Source organism: Ananas comosus, linkage group 8, assembly GCF_001540865.1.
Source record: "Ananas comosus cultivar F153 linkage group 8, ASM154086v1, whole genome shotgun sequence".
Taxonomy (NCBI): domain Eukaryota; kingdom Viridiplantae; phylum Streptophyta; class Magnoliopsida; order Poales; family Bromeliaceae; genus Ananas; species Ananas comosus.
The window spans coordinates 2,159,085-2,181,532 of record NC_033628.1 but is presented as its reverse complement, the minus strand read 5'-3'; the positions used below and the strand labels follow the sequence as shown (position 1 = coordinate 2,181,532).

Genomic DNA, 22,448 nt, shown 5'->3' with positions numbered 1-22,448 from the left:
AAAACTGCCAAATTCAAAGATTGCAAAGAGCAATAAGCAATAATAATAAATTATTAAATTATACATAAAAAACTCATAAATAAAAAAAAAAAAAGAAGAAACGGCCAAAGCAGAGGATTGAAACAAAAAGTGGGGTCGAAGTGGTGGGAATGGGGGAATGGGATGCGTACACACACACTCAACCCATTCACGTTCTCGTTCGATTCCTCTTCGCCCCACCCCAACCCTCTCTCTCGTGATCTCTCTCTCTCTCTCCTCTCTCTCTCTCCTCTCTCTTTGATTCCACTATTCTCTGTTTTTTCCCCTTTTTTTTGATTTTTTTGTGGTGTGTGGACTGAACAGGGGAGTGGAGAGGGAGCAAGAAGCACAAAAGGCCCAGAACACCACGCAACAGTGGAACAAACACTACGAGAGCGATAAAAAGGGATCTTTGGGGACCTGGGTATGTGTTCTTGTTGTTGTTGTTTACTCTCCGCTCGTCACATGGGCTTGGTGCTCTCTCTCTCTCTCTCTCTCTCTCTCTCTAAAAACGACATTTTTCTCTTCATTTGCCTCTCTGTTGCTGCTATTGTGTTGGTTTTTTTTTTTTTTTTGTTGATATTGTAGCCCATTTACTCAAATTTTGATCTTCGTTAGCTTCTTTCTAAGGTGTTTCACAAGAAACCCATTTGGGCCTTTTTTTTTTTCTTAATTTTTTTTTTTTTTCTCTTTTTTCTCCTCCTCCATTTTGTGTGCTCTTTTTTGTATTCAGGTTTCATCGTAGCAGCTCATTCATTCATCAAAATTTCTCCTTTTCTCCCCTTTTCTTCTGTGTTTGAGCTCGATAAAATCCATAAAAAAAACCTTTTTTTTATTTGAAAAAAAGAATAGCTGTAGCCAATTTCATCAGTTTGGATCCTATTGATCTCCAAGGTGAGGAATCTTTTACTTTTGTGTATTTCTCACTCTCTTTTCCTTTCATTCTCTTAAATATCTTCATGCCTTTTCTCTTTAATTTCTTGCAAAAGGGTGTGTAATGCTTGCTCCTCTGCTTGAGATAAAGCTGTAACTTTTTCCCACATCTTGTGTGATTTTTTTTTTTTTTGGAAAACTTCAAATACCATCTATATAGTTTATACTATCTCACTTTAGTACGCTGTGATGTAAAATGTGTCATTTTTGTACTGTATAGTTTTTTTTTTTCTTTTTTTATTTTCTTCGTTATTTTTTTTTCGTTAAATCAGAAATAAAATTAAAACTAAACGGTGGGAAAGTGAATATTTAATGAATTATAGATAGAGTATCTGAATTTTTTTGTATATGATCTAACGAAAAATTAACGAAATGACCGGCAAAAAGAGAAATAAAATCACAGAGTACTTAGATTGGCACACATTAAATCACATGATACTAGTGGGAAATCATATAAATGGTATTTGGAGTTTATCTTTTTTTTTTTTTTTTTTTTTTTTTTTTTGTTTACACACAATAGAAGCAACCATATCCATTATGCATTCAAGCTTCTTTCTTTCCCTCATTTTCCCAATATCCCGAAAAAAAAAAAGTATTTTTCGTTTGTTTGGTTTATAGGAAAAGTAGTTTTCTCGAAAAAGTTCTTTTTTTTCAAATTTTACAGAAAAGTATATTTTTCGTTTTTCGATTTCTTTTTATCCGGAAAACGAAAACTTTAGAAAATAATATTTTTCAGAAACCAGTTTTTCATGCTTTTCCGAGGAACCAGATCACCCCTTCATGCAATGTATACATATTTCATGCAGTTGCTGAGTTGAGTAGTTCTTAGCCGCTGTTGTTTCAGTTTAATTGGTTAGCGTAAAACCAACCAAACTACTTAATTGCATTGTTTTCATTCCTAGATATGTTCTCTTTTTACTGATTTAATACCTTTTATTGAAATCTTGTAGATGACCGCGACCTTATTTTGCATCGCCGGTGCGTAGAACTGTATTCTCATACGCCGAGATGGAACATCTATATATGGAGGGGCGAGAGGGACGGCACGATGAAAACGGTACTCCGGAATGTGGTTCAAGCACGGAGGAGAACGGTGATCCGATTTTCGGTGTATCCGAGCTTAAATCGGAGCTTCGGAACATCGCCGGAAACATGCCCTTAATCTTAGAGTCCCCGAAAAGCAAAAGTTCTCGACGCAAACAAAATTCTTGCCCTTGTAGCACCGATCTCGCCTATCCGTACTACATAAATTTCATCAGCCCTAGCAGGGATTTTCTACCATTTTCTGCTGATTTGGAGCAGCCTCGTTACAACCACCGTCGGCGTCAGCGTATCTTTTACCTAGCGTCATCCTTGTTCAACATGCCTTCGAACATGAGATCCTTAGATCTAGTTATCAAAAGTTTGAGAGATCGTAGAAAACCGAGTGTTACCGATCTTGACGACTTTGTCGACGAGTCTTCTTCACAGGCTAGTACAGAAGATTCTGCTGCTGTAAGTCCTTCGAGGATGCTGATATTTGAATCTTTAGAAGCAGCTCTCAAGGTGAGGGCGCTACACAAGCGCTCGTTTGTTGCCCCGCGGACGCCCAAAGGAAGAATAGTACCTTTTAAGAGAAGCACTTCTGAGTCGAGTTATTCTGAGAAGACGATTCAGTCCCGGTCTAGTTCGACCTCAGTGTCGTCGAACCTTATATCCACAGGCCTTCTCTGCTGCATGTGGAAAAATGGGCTTCCTCACTTTGAGTTTTCAGTAGAGGATGATCCGAGCGAGATTTACGTGGCGAATCCTCTGAAGGTCCGGTCTACGGTTGACAAGGAATTGGATTACATCTATGTCTTTCAGGCGAGAAAGGGATCGAGATTTGCTGCTAAGATGAAGGTGTCGAGTTCTTTACGTTTGAGCTCAAAAGAATCGGACTGCATAGAAACCGAATTTGTGTTGTTCGATGCTGACGGTGGCCTTTCGGCAGAAATGCAAAGGTCTTCTTCATCTCTCACAAAAACTAAGGGTTTTTCCAAAAAAGTCGCAAAGATGTTAACGCCAAGCTACTCACCGAAGCGCAAGATTTGCCATAAAGCTGCTAAATCGTGTTCTCAGTTTAATGACATTCACGAGGTTATTGCCGGCGATTTTCGTGGCATCGATGAATTAGTGCCTCCTCGCCTTCTTACTGATGATTTCCCCCCCAACCTCGAGCTATCTGCGATTGTCGTGAAAGATTATCATCATAAGAGCAACGGAGAGTTTTCTGCCGGTGGGTGGGGCCTCAAATTCCTTGCAAAAGCGGAAGGAGGTTGCATGCAGAATAGAAGAAGATCGTCGAGGCGTGTGAATGTTGTGATCCCAAGTGGAGTTCATGGTGGTCCAGTTACAAGCAGTGGGGGCCCATCAAGTCTTACGGAGAGATGGAAGTCCGGCGGCCTCTGCGACTGTGGCGGGTGGGATGTCGGGTGTCCTATTACAGTGCTCAGTGACAGCACCACGGTATCGGAAACTTCGCCCCACAAAGAGTCACAGGAATGCAATTCCATTGATCTGTTCATGGAGGTGAGTTTTAGAGTTGCATATACAGCTAAAGTATATAATCTCAATTGTGCCATCTTTCTGGTTAAAATACTGTGAAGTTGTGTCTGCATTTATAAGTTGGTAAGTGGTATGAGATTCTTTGGATGTTTTAAAACCTCAGGCACCTCTTATTTTGTTAGAAGGTAAATTGGATAAGCCTATGTGCATTATATTTTGGTAAGGTATTGGTTATTTTTTTAAAAAAAAAAGTTCTGTGAGATATTGCTATATAAGACACATCATAAGATCTCAATGCCTCCTTTTTTTATCATTAGATCTCAAAATGAATTTACTGGTTCCTTGTCATTTCCTGAAATGACAAGTTTTATTTTGGTCTCTCAATGGAGCTAGTTATTTCTCTCTGCATCTCTATCTCAAGGCTCATTCTTTCATGAATTGAATATGGAGCTTATAGCCTCTTACTTTCGAACACGATGAATTTAACAATGTTCTAGTTTCTAGGTAGCAGTAGCAAGCTAGTAATAACTGATGAACATCCGGTTACACTTCGCAGGGCGCAAAGCATGGTGAACCTGCATTCAGGCTGCTGAATGTGGGTGAAGATCTTTTCCTAATCCGCTTCAAGTCGACTCTCTCGGCTCTGCAGTGCTTCTCAATTGGAGTGGCAACCATCCATGCTCAGGCGTCGCAACTCTATCCGAAGCTGTGAATAATGCAGAGAGCCTTCTAGATACCATAGCCTCTATTAACCTTTTTATAATCCACAATTTCACGACCATTTATAGTGATTTAGATGTTTACCGTTTCTTCCTTCATTAACTTACTCAAGATGACAGGATGGTAGAGCACTCATTCTGCCTGGTTTTATAGCCCTGCTTGTCTTGTTTCCAATAATCATCCATGAGTACTCAAAAGAACTTCAGCTGAAAAAGCAAGCACTGATGCATGAGTCATTATTCTTTACAAATTACAACCCTGAACTAGCTAAATGAAACTTTCCAGGCTCAATCAACTCATTTGTTATCTTTGATTCAACAAATAGGGTAGAAACTGAAATAATTATCCATATATCACGGTTTCACCCATTCTATTCTGGAATAATCTTTTTCAAAATGACAAACTTGAAGTAAGACTAGCCAAAAGCTTCAGCAACTTTCACAACCAAAACACAAGCACAAAAAAATCATTTTCTCAGTAGTTTGATGTCTAAAATCCTCTAGCTGAAAGTCAAGGAAATTCTAGTGAATATAATGCTAGACAACAAGTTGTTTACAGAGCCATGATTCGACAGGCCCGACACCTGTTCAAAGCTGGAAAATGCAGAAAAGTGAAGATATGTATACTTCTTTCCCAATTCTGGTTATTGGTGTAGAAGTTTGTTTCCTTTTTCTTCCAAAGGCGAGGGGATCAAACGATAGCATTGGCCGCACTAGCAATCCTAGGCCACAAGTCGGCACATTCCTTTCCAATTGGTCCCGTTATTGCAGAGCCTGCGTTAAAAAGATTCATTCTGTTGATTATCTGAACATAATTTTGTTAGGCATAAAATAATGCAGAGGCCTGCTTAGCCTGCTGAAGCTTCTGCACCAGTATGTTAGAATAGAGCTGCAGACAGCTTACTGCTAAAATGCCTCAAATGCAAATGAACACAATAGATTATACAACTTTGTTGTGCTTTACTATCTTGATTATGCGAACTATGATAACAACTTCCCTTGTCAAAAGGGTGAAGGATATTCAAATTGATCAGAGATAAATCTCCAAATTTCGAGTTTCATATATTGATAGGGCAAAATGCAAATCACCATACAACCACTCTTTCTTTTTTTGGTGTTCTAGTCTTTCCTTGAGGTATTCTACCCTAAAATGTACCCAAAGAAATGCCATAAGCAGCTAAAAGCAGAAGCCCCAGCTTCAGGCTTCTGCTATTGAGGACTAGGAATGAGCTCTTCCTGCCTCCTGAGAAGGCTAGAAGCCTAGGCATTTTTTGTTAGCCAGATACCTGCTACTCCTGAATCGAGGCCAAGCAATTACAACACCAAAGTCTCTTTCTGTACTGGAAAAAACGGAACGAGGTAAAACTAATACTATCAAGTTAACTCTAGCATACCTTTCATTTCTCCTTTGGGATTCACAATAACTCCTGCATTATCTGCAGAAGAGCAAATGATAAAAATTGTCAAGAGAACAACTTGACACAACAGAAAAGAAAATAAATTCACCAGTTCAAGTCTTCAACAGATATTTCAACAACAGAACTGATCAATTCAATAACCGCAGTTATATCAGAATACTAATAAATGTACATCGCTTGTCTCCAGTACCAATATTTATTAAAGAACCAATATTTATTTAGGAGCTACAAAACATTCACTGGCTTTAGAACTAGGAGCTTAAAGCAGCCTGACTGGCACAAAAGAAATGAAATTAGAGCATGCAAAGTAACCAAAGATTTTGGCTGGTGATAGATGGAATGACATCAAACTTTCCACGAATAAAAAAATGTACCAGGCGACAGGTAACACAGTGCAGCAATTAACCACCATGCTGTTTAAGACTGGTCTATTATCTTTTCCATATATGCTTCTTACTGAGAATAACATATTGTATGCGGGTCACTCAATTCAGAACAGAAGCAACCAACAATACAACGGAGAAAACATTTAGAACCATCAGCTGCCGAATAATTTCTTGATGAGTAAATTTTCACGAACTAGTACAGGATTTCTATAAAGAAAATCCCAGCCAGAAAAAAAAAATCCTACGACCGCTACAGAGATCTATGGATAGTTTAACAACTAAAGAATATACTGAAGCAATTACTAAACAAATATAAAGTATATGTAGCAGCCATTACTGACCACAAATATTGAAGTGGGTAACACAAAAAAATACAGAGGAAGATGCATATGTTTGTCTCATGGCCAGTCCTAAAAGGTAATTGCAGCAACGCCGCTCCTCAAGGCGATGGAATATGAGACAACTTTCAGATGGAGGAACTCCTTGCAAAGATAGATCTTCCCAAGAAGAGCCATCAACATCCAAAAGCTTACTTTGTGACGTTTACTTAGGAATATGCAAACATGGATTGTTTGCTCCACCAAGTTGGAGAATTTTCACCCAGAAAAATCCTCCCGTCAGTAAAACAGTCAAATTCAGCAAATAAAAATCCAACTAGAATGAAACCAGATGAGGTAGGATTATTTATTACATCTGATTAGTGATTAGTAACAGTTTTTCCCACCAAAAAAAACACAGATTGAATCCACAATACAGAACAAGAAAAAATGGTAGTTCAAGGTTGAAAAAACATGAATATGTTATAACTGAAAATATCTTAAAACACATGTTTGTCCCATGGCCATTCCTAAAAGGTAAATGTAGCGATGCCACTACTCAAGGCAATGGAATATGAGACCACTTTCGGATGGAGGAACTACTTGAAAAGATAGATCTTTCCAAGAAGAGCCTACAACATGCAAAAGCTTACTTTGTGATGTTTACTCAGGAATATGCAAACATAGATGGTTTGCTCCAGCAAGCTGGAGAAGTTTCACCCAGAAAAATTCTCCCATCACTGAACAAATAATCCACAAAATACTGGTTCGATGAAGTAAGAGAGCGTAGAGAAGGAAATGACTTCTGAAAAAAAAAAAAAACATGATAAAAAGCATGGCACGAAAGATCACACGAGTTGCAAGCTACATGTCCTCAATAAAGACCATGTCTACTGTACACAAAGATGACAAAAAAAACATTTACTAAATAACAAAAAAGCTGTGATTGATAAATCGGAAGTTAGGAAACATATGAATTTGCTTGTCTCAGACTAACCACAAAAACACATCAGCAGCAAAAGAGCTTAGATGCTAATTTATCAAAGAACATGTACATGTTTGTCTCATGGCCAGTCCCAAAAGGTAATTGCAGCGATGCCGCTCCTCAGGGCGATGGAATATGAGACCGCCTTCAAATGGAGGAACTCCATGAAAAGATAGTCTTTACAAGAAGAGCCATCAACATCCAAAGGCTTACTTTGTGACATTTACTTAGGAATATGCAAACATCGAGGGTTTGCTCCAGAAAGTTGGGAGTATTTTCACCCAGAAAAATTCTCCTGTCACCTCAAAGATAAAACTGAAATCTGACTCAAAAAATACGAAAAATATCTCTGCAAGAAAAGGGGAGAAAACTTTATGTACAATAGATAGAAATGCAGAATAATTAAAACAAAGCATATCAAGTCCCGTTGTCATAAGAGCAACAAAATAGGAGCAATCAAGAGAAAAGGGATTAAATTATGAAAAACTCCATTATATCAAAAAGTTAAAGAATATTTATGTACATTCCGCAACTAGAACAAGAGATATATTAAAAAGAAAAGCAACTGGAAAAGTAAAACATCAATGAGCACGTATATGTTTGTCTCAGGAAAGCTTCTTTCCGAAGGAAAAAAAATGCAAGCTATCAAGGAGGGTATTTTTTATTCAACAACAGAGAGGGAGGGAGAGAGAAACTATTTGCTATCGTTATCACACCTGTTCGGCATTGATAAGGAAACAAATTGATAAGTAACACTGCAGATTGAAATTAAGAAAAAGACTAAAAAGCGCATAAGAATAAGTGCAGATTTCATGGCCATGGCATGCACGAAAAACTCAGTAATCACTTCATCTACGAGGAATAAAAATTTTATACATCCGCATACCAAGAAAATTTCTTCAGTACAAAATCATCTTCGACACTACCATCAGGAAGCCATAGCAATTACAGCGAGATCGAAGCTGAAAAATCTATACCATGTATATCTGATATATATAATAGCACAAACCGACAATTATATACTCTACTCTCATCAGGAATTAGTATTACGAGAAAAAAAGCAAATTGGAAGATCTAATGCAAACAGCTCCAACACAAGATTTGTTCTTTCACGTGATTGATCGATTAAAGAACAAATCAAAAATGGACAGGGACAACTAGGGCAGAAGAATGTTACCTTCAAAGTACATGTAAACGCCATCCTTTCGGCGCCACGGCTTGCGCTGCCTCACGATGACGGCGGGCATGACCTTCTTGCGGAGATCGGGCTTGCCCTTCTTCACGGTGGCCATGACCATGTCGCCGACGCAGGCCGAGGGGAGGCGATTAAGCCGACCCTTAATGCCCTTCACCGATATAATGTAGAGATTCTTGGCTCCGGTGTTATCGGCGCAGTTTACGGTCGCCGCCACCGGGAGACCCAGCGACATCCGGAACTTGTTTCCGGCCGAACCTCCGCGCCCTAAATTTTAGCCAAAAGCAATGCAATTAGTGGCAAAAGCGATACCGAGTGCTCACCTTTCTAGGAAAAATTACGTCATAAAGATCGTATTTTGCAATGTAAGCTCAAATAGATTCAAGTTCTCCGCAAAAAGGAGATCTTTTGTTTACAAATTGATGATTTCGAACTCGCATCTCTCACAAGAGTCAAATAAAACCAAAAAAAAAAAAAAAAATCGAAAGAAACAGAAGCAAAAGCTTCAAGATCGAGTATAGGCGAAAGTAGATAAGAAGAAGAACATGAAGCGTAGAATTGGAGAAAGGGGAATCGCCATTAGCGTCTCGATATCATGGAAACAATGACACCGTAAGCCAAAACCCTAGATGAGAGGAGGGAAACCCTACCTCGCTTCGACATGGCGACGGCGATTTGGGACTCCGACGCCGAGGTTGGTTCGGGGAGGGGTTTTCGTGCTTATTTATAGAACGGTGAGTAGGGTTTAGTCGGTGTTAAATGACTGAAATGCCCTCGCCAGCGGCTGCGGTGGTCGCTTAAACTGAGGGGTATTTTTGACTTTTGGAGCTTGAGATCGGAGCCGTCGGATGAGGGTTAAAACCCTAAACCCTAAAACGGGTCCTTCTATAGAGTACTAGCTAGGGTTAATTATAGATCAAGTTTGTTAAAATTCATTATAATTTTTTTTTTATTTTCCCAATTTTAATTCCAACAATTTATCCCTCAAATTTTGATCTTTGATTTTATTTTCATTCTTCGTATTTAAATTTTAACTTACATATTTTATTTTATTTTTATTTTAAATAAAAATATATAGAATTTATCTGAATTATACATCATTTTAAGTTAATTATAGATTAAATTTGTTAAAATTCATTATAATTTTTTTTTTATTTTCCCAATTTTAATTCCAACAATTTATCCCTCAAATTTTGATCTTTGATTTTATTTTCATTCTTCGTATTTAAATTTTAACTTACATATTTTATTTTATTTTTATTTTAAATAAAAATATATAGAATTTATCTGAATTATACATCATTTTAAGTTAATTATAGATTAAATTTGTTAAAATTCATTATAATTTTTTTTTTATTTTCCCCAATTTCAATTCCAACAACTTAGCCCTCAAAATTTGATGACTATCTAATCTTTTAAAATTTTAATTTTACTATTCAATATTTCAATTTGTTTAATTTGAGTCAGTCAACGATACTTTGACTTCAAAATTTGAATGCATCATTTTTCTTTATATATTTAATTAGTACACGTCATGCAATTCTTGCTGTTATAAATTGATTAAAGTTAAAAATTAATTAAAAATTTGAAGTTAAAGTATCATCAGCTGACTTAAATCGAATAAATTAAAAAAAAATGAATAATAAATTCAAATTTTTAAAAGTTGGATAGTCAATTGAAATTGGCTTATAGTTTAGGTTAGTAATATATTTTTTTAACCTTAATTTTATTCAAAAGTAAAGTCCTTATATAGGGATATATATTTTACATCCTGAATAGTTATGTGCAAGTTTTGGTACTACGGAATGGCAAAATAAAAGTAGCAGTAAATTGAAGTTTATTCAGATAAAACTTTGATAAGATAAGTGAGTTAATAAGGATTACAAGAATGTTAGTATGTAATGTTTACACCTATATTATAGTGTTTGGGTAGCATTAATTTTTTTTTTCCTTTAATACTAAAATCCAAAGGGCTTTGTAAACTCTGGGATTGTTAGGGTGTGTTTGGTTCCACGTAAAATTATGAAAAAAAAAATTTTGGTGGAAAAAAGCTTTACGTCGTTTGTATTCGGTTTGTAGGAAAAGAAAAGCAATTTTTCATGACATTTGTTTGGTTGAAAGAAAAAATTAGTAGATGAAAAACTATTTAATATATTTTTTATTATATATATTATTAGTATATTATAATTATTATATATATTTTCTCTAATTATATATATTATATATTATTAGTATATTATAATTATCATAATATATTTAATTATTATAATTTATATATTATATAATAAATATGTAATATAATATATAATAATGTGTATTTAATATTATAAAATAAATTATTATATATTTATAAATAAAATTATATATATATATATATATAATTTTATTTATAAATATATAGGGTGTGCACCGCGTGCAAAAGGATGTGAGCCGCGCCTGTGAGCCGCGACTTTTTCCTCGTAGCTTTTCGTTTTCCACTCAGACGGAGCGGAAAACGAAAACGCGATTTTTCTGCGTATTCGTAAAAAAAGTTTTTCGAAAATATTTTTTTAAAGAGAACCAAACAAAAGAAAATTAATTTTCAACTGAAAAAAAATTTTCGAACTAATTTTACATGGATCCAAACACTCCCTTAACACTTTCCTAAGTATAAAAAGATATAATTTATTAATTTACAAAAATTTATAAATAAAATTATTTTTTAAAATTTCTTTTGGTGTAAAGTTTCTTTAGTTACAATTAACCATTAAAAATGTACAAGACTTATATGAACTATAGGCTATTTTGAATCTGATATGCAACCTTTTAAAATTTTAATTTTACCATACAATCTTTTAATTTATTTGATTTAAGACAGTCGATGATATTTTGATTTTAAAATTTAAACTAATTACCAATCTTAATAAATTTATAGTTAACGAGAATTATACGAAGTATATTAGCAAAAACGAGAGAGATAAATAACACATTTAAAATTTAAAATTAAAATATCATTAACCGAGTCAAATCAAACAAATTAAACAATTACATAGTAAAATCAAAAATTTTAAAAAGTTAGAAAATTTTTTTCTTTTGGTGCACACTTTCGATCTTTATGATAATTAACTGAAAATTTAAATATTTAAATATTTTTAAAAAATATAAAAACTTTTAAATTTTAGATTTATTATAATACATATTATATATTATTATTATATTTTATATATATAATAAAAGCAAGAAGTGATTGAGATGGGAGTTTATGATTATCCCAATTCCCCCTTTTCCTCCTCCTCCTCGTCGTCCTCACCAAGACACCAATGCATCTCCTCCACCTCCACCTCCCCTTCTCCCACCTCCTCCGCCCCGCTCGTGCCCTCTCCTCCTCCTCCTCTTCCGAGGGCTCCCTCCCTCCCGCGCGCGACCGCGTCGTCGACTTCGGGCGCCACAGGGGGCGGCGCCTCGGCTCGCTCCCCTCTTCCTACCTCCGCTGGGTCGCCTCCACCCTCCGCGCCCGCGACTCCGAGCCCTGGGCCCGCCTCGCCGACCAGGTCCTCGCCGACCCCGTCTACCGCGACCGCCTCGAGTGGGAGCACGCCGCGCGCCTCCTCTCCGGCGACGCCCTCGGAGCCTCCTCCTTTTCCCCCTCCGGCCCCGGCGGCGGCGTCGTCGCAGAGCTCCGCGACGTCGCCGAGCGCTTCGGGTGGGACTACGACGACAGGGAGGGGTGGGCGCGCGTCGATTTCCAGCTCCTCGGCACCTCCTTCGGGGGGCGGATCCCCCGAGCCCGAAGGGGATTGGGCGGAGCAAAAGGTAGGATTTTGGAGGCGGAGGAGGAGGAGGAGGGGGTGGCTGTGCCGATGGTGAGGGAGAAGAGAGAGGAGAGGAGGGAGAGGAGGAGGGCGAAGAGAGAGAAGCAAATGGAGACGGTGAGGAGAGAGGTGGGAGTAGTAGCAGAAGAAGCAGAGAATGAGAGTAGTAGTAGCAGCAGCAGCAGTAGTAATGGTGGTTTTGTGAAGGAGAAGAAGAGAGAGAGTTTACTAGGGAATGGTAATGGGAATTTGTCGTGTAATAATCCTTTCCCGGGGCGAGGGGCTCTTCTCGATATGATCAAGAAGAGGCAGGGGAGATTGATTTGATCTGATTTGATTTTGTTTCCCGTTTTGATGTTTAGTATGTTGCTGATACAACATCAATTGTTACAAGCTTGTTTAGCAATGGAAATGATGAATCACATAAATGTTTAGTTGAAAAGACCTCACTTTGAGTTCTTCAAATTTTATCTACACAGACTTTCCGGATGGAGAGAGAGAGAGAGGTGGAAGAAGAAGAGATTAGAATCAGGTTTCATCTCAAGGAATTAAATAGTACTGTTGCAAACAGCTTATATAGGTTGAGCTAACTAAAAATGTTCGGTCCATCAATAAATAAATAGCAAGGCAACAATAATAGTGATGAGTGACAACTTCAAGATGACTAAGAAGGTCCACCAACAAACAAATGGCCGGGCAACTAAAAAGATCACACAACATTGCCTTATGAGATGGGAATAATAGCATGGCAAGAATCCTGCTAGTGATTGTTTCGACGGGCGCGAATTTTTTCTCCGTGGATGAATTACATCCTCACCTCAATACCTTCCCGCAGAAGATGGTCTTTCACGGATAGAATCGGAACCTGGATCATCACAATGGAAGTCAGAATGATGCTTTCTTCTCCCTTTTTTTTCGACAAGACTGTCAGTATGATAAGTTTAATTGAATCTAGATACACAAAACCAAACAGAGTCAAAGTTTAAGCTACACAAGTTGAATGATTAAGTTACATGGATGATTTAGCATGTCCTGTTTGTAGGGCACATGAGAGATCACACAAGCTAATAGCACCTAGTTTTGACCAAAGTCGCATATATATAAATTGATGAAAGCCAATTCTCTACGCTACGAAGTAGTTGGCAGATTATTATCCGAGTCTGATCAAAGTTACAATGACATTTTTAAAAGAAAAAACTATAAGAATATGGGCACATGGCAAAATGTCGATTTTTTATAGCAAAGAACATTATCGGTTCAAATAATTTTCTTGTAACCACAACCGTGATAATACAGGCCCAAGAGTTCTATCACTGTATGGATCTCGGGATAAATTATCCCGAGTTGCATGAGGATTTATCTTTTTGTGATTGCTTAAAACAGGAAGCAAGGAGAGAAGAAATTGGAAAGATCCCGCATCTCCTTGGGAAGGGCATCATCGCCTATTCGACTTAGTTTACAGTGTATAAGTCCGCCCAACAAGCATGTTCCATTGCAAACTCCTAATGATCATGATTTATCAGAATAGTGCATTCCACCTAGCTACAAGGTGATTTATACAATATGCAGTTTATAGATATCTTTTCATCATATGCCTACTGAGTAAATATAAGAGAGATGCTGATTGCTGAAGAAGATGTTCATGCTTCAAACAGGCCCTTAAATCTGCCATATCGGTGATGGCTAAGCTCACTTAAGATTGTAAGACAAAAAAAAACTGAATTGCAGGGACTGCTAAGAAACATTTCTGGATAAAAGCGTAAGTGAATTTTATATAGGTACCTCCTTGCGATGGAAAATGCCTGCAGCAAGAGCTGCTGAAGCACTCGTTTTCTGGAAGACTTCGGAGAAATGTTCTACAACACCAGCTCCACTACTTGCGATTACAGGGATTGTTACAGCGTCTGATACCAGTTTAATTAAGTCTATGTCGAATCCTTGTCCCTGACCTGCAAAAGTATACATACTTCAAACCGTAATACTATCGTTCTATTTTAAACAATATTCACATAAAAGAGCATGGCATGTCCATGCTTCAGCTTGCAGACGTGGAACATGATCTTAGCTATATTTATAAATTTCAGACATACTAAACCACAAGACTAATCCTTGATGCACGAAAAACTTACATGACACATCAAATTCCTGTAAGTCAACTAAAGATTACAAGATACAAAGAGCAAAAGAAAATATTTTGATTTAGCGAAAGGGAAGGAGAGATTAATTACCATTAGAGGCAAAATAAAGAAAAAAAAAAAAGATATGGCACAGGAGCAATTGACAATAATATTAAGCTGTTATAGGTATCTGCAGTCATACCATCACAATCAATGCAATTAAGTAGAATCTCTCCAGCTCCCAGCTCTTCAACAGCTTTTGCAAGCTCATAAGCTCCTATAGGCCGACCCTCACGTCCACCATTTACCTTGACAAGGAAAGGAAAATATCTGTAAAGATATATCTTCATTGTATAAAAGGTTGTAATACACACGATAGTCATGACTTAGAGGCAAATTTTACAAATAAACTCAGGTAAGGTTACTCGAAATACATGTCAAGTTCAATGTATAATGGCCAATTAGAAATGAAGTGCTTACTGTGCATTGGTACCACGCATATTCTTCACCAAGCGGACCTAAAACCAGCACAAGAGTAAGGAGGATACATTCAAAGCTCGAACGAATAAAGATTGAACGATGAAATGAGACAGTAAGGGTGAACTTTATAACAATCAAAATTGAAAAAGTACCTGGCTTCGTCACTTTCACAGCCTTAAATTTGATATCATTAGGACTTTTAACATACACTCTTCGAGGATCAATACTCACAACTACTGCCTACAAAATAGAGGGTTCATTATTATTATTATATAGAAACAACTAGTTATCAATTTAAAGTAGAACAAGCAAGTTGATTCTTCTTTCGTCGATAAAAAGTCTAAAGCCTATGTGTTTAGAAGAGCACATGCCAAGGTGTTGACTGAAATTAGTTCATCAAAATGTACAAGCTTCTAATATCTAGTTTTCAAATAGTAGATGATGCTACTTTCTGCTAGAACAAGGCAAGTCAACTAAAATAAAAAGAAACCACCATGTTACATTTGAACCCTCCTTATAAGTAAAATATACACAGAAAAAAAGCACGGACCTGGTTCCCATAGACTCTAGAGATCTGCTCCAAACTGGTCTTTCCAGTCTTTACCTAAGGAACAAAAAGATAAGTTACAAATTGGAAAATCTTACATCAACTATGTAAAGGCAATATAATATATCGCGCCTACCCCTGTTTTTAAATATTCCTCTGCAGCATAAACTGCATCACTTCCAATTGAAACCTTATCTGCACCAGACCTGAAATATTCTGATGCCACTTCTAAGCTAGAATAGTACCTACAGAAGGATAAGCCTCTTAACCAGGATACCTAGGAAGCATGATAGTTGTAATAATTGAGCTTCAAAACTAATAAAACAATTATCTCAAGTAGTCAATATTGTTTAGCCCATAGATGGTAAGAATGAATTGAAATGCTCGTGAACATGCAGGCGAATTGGCAAGCATAAAAACGTAGCTAAACAGGAGGGTTAGAATTCTAACCTCCCATTAGCATCTGTGAAGTCTCTAATGCCACCTCCAACCGTAAGTGGTACAAAGACATTTTCAGATGTGTAACGCAAAACCTATATAAGATTAATTGTTTTCACAGTCATAAGATAGTTCATAAAGCAATCCTCAAGGTGTCATCACCAATATAGAAAGGATTTACAGAATTTAGAATAGGAAATATTAATTAATAGCTCCAAACCTGTAACATTGGCAGGTCTCCCAGAGGAAAGTCACGGAACCCTGTTATGTTTAGAAAACTAACCTGAAATGGTATTTCATTACTACACATTGCGTTGAATGTAAGTGTATGTCATATTTACTATGACTTTACTATGGTACCTCATCAGCACCGTCTTTGTAATATTGACTTGCCAGCTCCACTGGTTTGCCGAGGTTTCTCACCTGTTGGCAAAAAAAATATATAAACAAGTCCAACAAGTTGAGAATTTAGATACTAAAAGTGCACCAAAAACAAAGGAACAAATTAATTTTTCTTTAAACTAATGTCAAGGTTTTTCTTTGGTACATAAAACACAAGCGGTTTTGATTTTAATCTTTTGTAAGGCGACTATGTTTAACACTGTTTTCTGTATCTTCATCTTCAAAGATATTAAGCTCATTTTATTTTTTGCTTCCTCATTTCATCAAATTCAGCACTGATACCCTCAGCCCACGAACTAAGAACTGCCCTCAGCCCACGAACTAAGAACTGCCCAACAATGGCATTTTCTAAAGCCTATGAGAAGCCAGTTTGAAAATTCTTGTAACTGTCTCATTAGCTCTCTTTGACATGTATCTCTACACCTTTGTACATACATAGCCAGTCTAAATAGTTCGTGCATTCAGTTCATTAGCTCCTTATACTACATACAAGCATAAAAGCCTATCTCCCGTACCTCATTCTCATCCGTCTGATCCCTTACGTCATATTGATCCCCCTTCGTCACTACAAGATCCCCTTTATCATTTGCTCGCACATCAAGGCATGCTATTACCTGCAAATGTAAGGAGATTGAGAAGAGTAGATCCAAAATTATAGTGTGATGCACAGGGATTGAAATATTATCTAGATTTCAATGCCCTTACTCTCTTCGCCAGTTTTGAAGCTTTTGGATGAGCTGATGCCTGTGGCAAAGAGAAGCAATTCATTGTCAAAATGATTTTAAAGACAAAAGAAAAGGACACCATCAAAACTGAGATACTTAAGGACTACCTTTGTTGTTGACGAATGAGATGGATTCAGGAAGTTCTTTAGTATCGAAAGCCCAATAGCTGAAAAACTCCAAATAAACATTGTAATTAGAGTAATAACTTCTAAAATAAATTAAAGAAACAGAAAATGACATACTGAAATAAAAAAGGATGGAAAAGGCTATCATCCACCTCAAGATATCCTTTGCAGAGATAAAAAAATCAATATATAAGTATGCAAAGAATAAAGATATTAATCAGCAAATAAAATAAACATTGAATGGCAAGCAGCACTAAACGAGGACCTCGTATCATAGTATATACTAGTGATTTATCAATCCAACATTGCAATGTATTGGAACTAAATGAAATATCTGCATATGATAATTACACAATAATTATAGTTATCGTAGTTCCTTATAGCTTTATTTTCAAATTGATCTGCCACTGATGCAATAGAAGGTTACCTCCACTTTTTTCTGGATGAAATTGGACAGCATGTATGTTCCCCCTTGATATGGAAGATATAAAACTATCACCGTAGTTGCATATTGACGAAACCCAGTCTTTATTAGCATCTGACTAACCAAATATAAAGAAATGATTTTGGTCCAAAAGCTACATGGAAGCAAATTATAGGGCTAAATTACAAAAATAGAAGTTGCTGGACGAACATACAGGCATTGCATGATATGAGTGAACAAAGTAGACATGGTGGCCTTCAATGCCATTCAAAATCCCAGATTCTTTGGTAATTTGCACAGCATTCCAGCCAATGTGAGGTACTATGAGACCATTTGAAGAGTCAAAGCGAGTAACCCGACCAGGTATCACCCCAAGACCTTCAACTGTGTAGAATATGCTATAACTGTAAAAATAGTGTTACAAAAGAAAGAAAGATAATAAATCTGAGATATGTTTGTTTTGTAGGATTTGCAGATTCACAGCATAGACGGAACTGGAGGACAAAATATGCAGTAATACAGGTTTTCTTACTGACGAGCTTCATAAGTTCAAGCAAAGTTCTAGTTAAATGTACATAACAAAAGAATGAAGCAATCTTATCCTCCTAAAGATATGACAGCACTAAGCAAGAAATTCCAAATGATTAACAAGCTGGATGGTGCGCAATACTCCGAACAAAGCAAACTTAAAAGCATCTGTATGTTTTGGTGGAAGCTTTCATATTTCAGTGAAGCAAATTTGTGTTAACAGCCTTTGGATGATATTTTGAATCATATGAACTTCAAAGCAACGAAATAAATTATGGAAACAGGAGAATATACAATTGCCAATCAAAAAAGCTAATCATGAGACAAGTAAACTTTTATCATAATTTGTGAAAGTGAATTTCACCATTGACATTAGCCAAACTGATGTTGAAAACATAATGAAAAAAAAAAAAATTGGAAGTAATGAAAAAAAACTGTAAAATTATTGACTAATCTACCCCAAAAGAGTTCGACCATCAAGCTGATAATTGAAGTTAAACAACATTCACTATTTGTTTTTCCTTTTTTGATTTTCCACCCCTAACCAACATATTTGAACAAAGTTGACAAGGAATGAAAAATAATATTACCTGGACCATTCTCCTCGCTAGACTCAAACAGCAATTGAAGTCCAAGACAGATTCCTAAAAACGGGCGATCCTTTTCGACATACATGCGGAGTGCTTCTGCCATGCTGCAGTAGTTATAACAGAACTTAGATAATCCGAGTCCAACAAGAATGATTTCACTTTTGCAACAAAAACTACACACAAAGTCACGGTAAGTAACTTGAGAAAAAGAAGAGCGTAACCAATTCAGATTGCCACCTAGCAAATTAGGATGATAAATGCACCGTATCTAAACAAGGAACGAGTTGTGGGGGGAGTAGGTGCTTAAGACAAAAGGTCTTATTGTTAGTGGAAATGGTTCTAATCACAGATTGAAATAAATCAAAAAAATTAATGAAACAGAACCACCAAATGAATGCATACATCAAAATTAGTAAAGATTATGGAAAGAAAATATATGTATATTCAAGATGAGAAAATACAAAGAGAGTAAGAAATCGAGCACTGAATCATAAAGCTCAAGACAGCTATTATAGATAGACATTGTAACTTATGCAAACAAGTTGATATGTCAAAATCACAAATTCTGAATGTCCAATAAAAAAATAATAATAACACATAAAGTTACAGTAAGCAAGAGCCGTAATTCATTTCCGAAGTCTGCTTGAGCCGAAAAGATTGCCATTTGCCTAACCAACTTATCAGATTGATAACATTGAAGTATCTTTTGCAAGCAGCAAATATATGCAAATGCACATAATAAAAGATGATACTTTAGAGAGGTAAACAATATGCAAATGCACATAATAAAAGATGATACTTTAGAGAGGTAAACAATATGCACATAAAGAAAGGAAGTATACCCATTCTGGTTTAGCACCTCCATTGCTGCCGCAAAGGCCCCAACCCCCGGAAAAACAAGTCGATCCGCATTTAGGATATCCTCCGGTTTTTGAACCTAGAAATTTCAGCAAGCTAGTAACTAGCACTATTCAAGTTTCAAATCAATTCTCAAACATTTATAACTACTGTTTCGAAAACATCAAGCATCCACATCGACTGGATCAAAAGTTAAATATTCTGCCGCAGCATTAAAACTAGGAAGAAAAGTTAAAAAAAGTGAAATTTTAGCGGATATTGAGATCTTACGTCTCTGATGTCGAACCCTAGATACCGGATCGCATTTCGCACGCTGCGAACGTTTCCGGCGCCGTAATCGAGCAGCGTGACAGCTAAATTCGCCATTAAATACAGCAGGAACGATGGATTAGATAATGGAGATGGCGGAATCGAGTGTAACGAGGCGATCGGGGATCTTACTGCGGTCGGCGGAAGCGGCGGCGGCGAGGACGGAGAAGCGCTTTTTGGAGCGGAAGTGGAGCTTCCGAGGAAGGAGACGAGGGAGCGGAGACGACGACGACGACGACGACGACGACGAAGGAGGAGGAGGAGAAGGGCGGAGCCGAAAAGCGCTTCCGCACAAGCGCTGCGGCGGCGCTGCTTCCATGGGAACGAGGGGACGTGAGGACGATTGCTCGCGAAAGGGGAGGGTTTAAGGTGAGACTTTTTTACAAAATAATCCTCTAAAATTTTATACTTTACAAATAACCCTTCTAAATTTATTTTTGGCAAATTAACCCTCTGTGTGCCATGTAGGATTTTTTCGTTGGCCGTATTTTTTCATCGTCAATTTTATGAAGGCGACGAAACATTTATCGTCTTTAGGCTGCGTTTGGTTGGAGGAATATTTCAGAACAAGGCGGGATATCCCTCCAAACATAATATATTTTGGAACAACCGAGTTGTTCCCGGTTTAACGGATTGTTCTGGAAACAACCCGGTAAGCTTGTTCTCCCTAAAAGGGAGAACAAGCCGGAGCAAGAGATTTGGGCTTTTTTTTTTTTTTCTGGCCTTTTAATTTTTTATACTTTATTTTAATTAATTTCAAATAAATTAAATGAATGCTCAAATTTAATAAATAAATATATTAATATAAATATTATTTTTATGATAATATATTTATACTTAAATTTTATTATATAATATAAATTAATTAAATTTGATATATATTTTATTTTATTAAGTTTTATCATTTATATATTAATATTTAATTATTTTATTTTATATTAAGTNACGTGAGGACGATTGCTCGCGAAAGGGGAGGGTTTAAGGTGGGACTTTTTTACAAAATAATCCTCTAAAATTTTTTAATTTACAAAATAACCCTTCTAGGATTTTTTCGTTCACCGTATTTTTTTCATCGTCATTTTTATGAAGGCGACGAAACATTTAGCATCTTTAAAAGATTTGCTAAATTTTTTTTTTATAAAATTATTTATTCAATTAGAAAATTTTGTAAGATTATCAATATCTATTATCTATATCTATACTACTTATAAAAAAACGAGTTTTAAATTTTTTTTATTTTCCAAATTGTCACTCCATATTAATATAATTCTAATCATATACTAATAATATCATTCATTCAATTTTTATAAATATATATAAATCACAGTCATATAATTTTTATTTTATTTTTAAATTATTATAAAATATATTAATTCTTAGTCATTAAATTTTGCTGACGAATTAATATTTGTCACCTTTTTTACCTAACTTGCCCATATTTTATACGCGTACCTTATCTCCTAATAACGGCACCACCTATATAGTATCCATATTATATCTTATTTAATAACTTATCTAATAATAATTCTCATACTTATCTATCCTATATATAAAAGTATATAAAAATTCTTATAATAACAAACGAAATATAAATTTTTTAATAAAATATAATATATAAATTTATAAAATATAACTTTTATTATAAATTTTTTTAAAAAATATGATGTAAAATATTAATTTGAAATAAATTAAAATAATTATTATGTGCACTTACACGTACATTCAGCTAGTTTTGAAAAAAAAAAATGCGCGTACATTGTTATGGGTGAGGAACCGGTTCGGTTCGGCCGATTTTCCCGGTTGTTCGTAGTGAACCGGACCGGAGTTTCGGGTTTGCCCAAAGAATATTCTTACAACCTGAAATCCGAACCAATGCGGATCCGGAGTATATTGGGTTAACAAAGTTTTTATGACACGGGGGGAGATCTAAAATTGCGTGCAATGCACGCTCTCAATAAAAACAAAAATAAATAAAATTTTAGAAAATATTATTTAATGAATTATGATAAATTAATTACTTTTATATGATTATAATGTTTATTTAAAAATTATTGTTATTTATATAAATTTTCTATGTCATGTATATAAAAGAGTAAATATTCTTACTCCAAAACTTTTATTTACTCTTTTATATATATGACATAGAAAAAGTATTATAGAAAAATAGTTGATTTTTTAAAAAATATAAGTTTGCCGTTACACTATCAAAAAATTATGAATTGTATTACTATATATTTTCATCTCGACTAATGATAACAAAAAATCAGATCCGAGTTAAATTTGATTGAGCAACTGCTATGAATAATAATAAAATATTAACTATGGACCATTTTCAGAATTCCAAACATAATTTAAAATAAGGTATTTGGATTCAAATCAAATAAAAACTAGTTTTAGAAAAAAAAAATAAAATAAAAAATATAATTAAATAAAAATATGAATTCAAAATTCATATATTCAAAATAAAAATATCATAACCAGAGAGACACTTTAATATATCCTTTTAAATAAACTATTTAAAATGTAAAAACAATCTTATAAAACTGGACTTGAAACTAAATATATGTGTATAGATTACTGTAAAACCATAGTTTTATTTCCTAAACCACGTACGGAT

General features: G+C 35.7%; 4 protein-coding genes across 8 annotated transcripts; 2 read left to right on the top strand and 2 right to left on the bottom strand.

Annotated features, from left to right (window-relative positions):
* Nucleotides 298-4,447, top strand: LOC109713853. Of its 4 annotated transcripts, none has more exons than XM_020238099.1 (3): nucleotides 298-442; nucleotides 1,902-3,501; nucleotides 4,034-4,447. In XM_020238099.1, exons 2-3 carry the CDS (start codon nucleotides 1,960-1,962, stop codon nucleotides 4,187-4,189), a joined length of 1,698 nt encoding a protein of 565 aa, XP_020093688.1. In that variant the 5' UTR covers nucleotides 298-442; nucleotides 1,902-1,959; the 3' UTR covers nucleotides 4,190-4,447. The 4 variants fall into 4 exon arrangements, with proteins under 4 accessions (XP_020093688.1, XP_020093690.1, XP_020093691.1 ...); XM_020238101.1 differs by having other exon boundaries at nucleotides 307-492; XM_020238102.1 differs by lacking the exon at nucleotides 298-442 and adding an exon at nucleotides 696-912.
* Nucleotides 4,511-9,208, bottom strand: LOC109713854 (60S ribosomal protein L23). The gene is made up of 4 exons (XM_020238104.1): nucleotides 9,148-9,208; nucleotides 8,480-8,764; nucleotides 5,591-5,632; nucleotides 4,511-4,970 (listed from the first exon to the last, which is right to left on the bottom strand). The coding sequence occupies exons 1-4, from the start codon at nucleotides 9,158-9,160 to the stop codon at nucleotides 4,888-4,890; spliced, it is 423 nt and encodes a 140-aa protein (XP_020093693.1). The 5' UTR covers nucleotides 9,161-9,208; the 3' UTR covers nucleotides 4,511-4,887.
* Nucleotides 11,747-12,737, top strand: LOC109714250. The gene has a single exon (XM_020238779.1). The coding sequence runs from the start codon at nucleotides 11,797-11,799 to the stop codon at nucleotides 12,613-12,615; it is 819 nt and encodes a 272-aa protein (XP_020094368.1). The 5' UTR covers nucleotides 11,747-11,796; the 3' UTR covers nucleotides 12,616-12,737.
* Nucleotides 12,809-20,176, bottom strand: LOC109714249 (imidazole glycerol phosphate synthase hisHF, chloroplastic). 2 transcript variants are annotated; one of them, XM_020238776.1, is made up of 19 exons: nucleotides 19,964-20,175; nucleotides 19,793-19,875; nucleotides 19,507-19,601; nucleotides 18,665-18,768; nucleotides 17,761-17,930; nucleotides 17,550-17,664; nucleotides 17,105-17,163; nucleotides 16,978-17,016; nucleotides 16,788-16,886; nucleotides 16,231-16,293; nucleotides 16,091-16,153; nucleotides 15,883-15,965; nucleotides 15,569-15,677; nucleotides 15,436-15,489; nucleotides 15,038-15,125; nucleotides 14,886-14,923; nucleotides 14,608-14,713; nucleotides 14,071-14,237; nucleotides 12,809-13,153 (listed from the first exon to the last, which is right to left on the bottom strand). In XM_020238776.1, the coding sequence occupies exons 1-19, from the start codon at nucleotides 20,148-20,150 to the stop codon at nucleotides 13,094-13,096; spliced, it is 1,782 nt and encodes a 593-aa protein (XP_020094365.1). In that variant the 5' UTR covers nucleotides 20,151-20,175; the 3' UTR covers nucleotides 12,809-13,093. The 2 variants fall into 2 exon arrangements, with proteins under 2 accessions (XP_020094365.1, XP_020094366.1); XM_020238777.1 differs by lacking the exon at nucleotides 17,761-17,930 and having other exon boundaries at nucleotides 17,550-17,660; nucleotides 19,964-20,176.

Excerpts from the sequence above, each read along its gene's own strand:
- LOC109713853 (XM_020238099.1), top strand. The coding sequence starts at position 1,960 with ATGGAACATCTATATATGGAGGGGCGAGAGGGACGGCACGATGAAAAC. Across the intron at positions 3,502-4,033 it reads CCATTGATCTGTTCATGGAG|GGCGCAAAGCATGGTGAACC; the intron begins GTGAGTTTTAGA and ends TACACTTCGCAG.
- LOC109713854 (XM_020238104.1), bottom strand. Across the intron at positions 5,633-8,479 it reads CGTTTACATGTACTTTGAAG|ATAATGCAGGAGTTATTGTG; the intron begins GTAACATTCTTC and ends GCTCTTCTGCAG. Across the intron at positions 4,971-5,590 it reads TCCCAAAGGAGAAATGAAAG|GCTCTGCAATAACGGGACCA; the intron begins GTATGCTAGAGT and ends TTTTTAACGCAG.
- LOC109714250 (XM_020238779.1), top strand. The coding sequence starts at position 11,797 with ATGCATCTCCTCCACCTCCACCTCCCCTTCTCCCACCTCCTCCGCCCC.
- LOC109714249 (XM_020238776.1), bottom strand. The coding sequence starts at position 20,150 with ATGGAAGCAGCGCCGCCGCAGCGCTTGTGCGGAAGCGCTTTTCGGCTC. Across the intron at positions 19,602-19,792 it reads TAGGGTTCGACATCAGAGAC|GTTCAAAAACCGGAGGATAT; the intron begins GTAAGATCTCAA and ends TGAAATTTCTAG. Across the intron at positions 13,154-14,070 it reads GCATTTTCCATCGCAAGGAG|GTTCCGATTCTATCCGTGAA; the intron begins GTACCTATATAA and ends GTGATGATCCAG.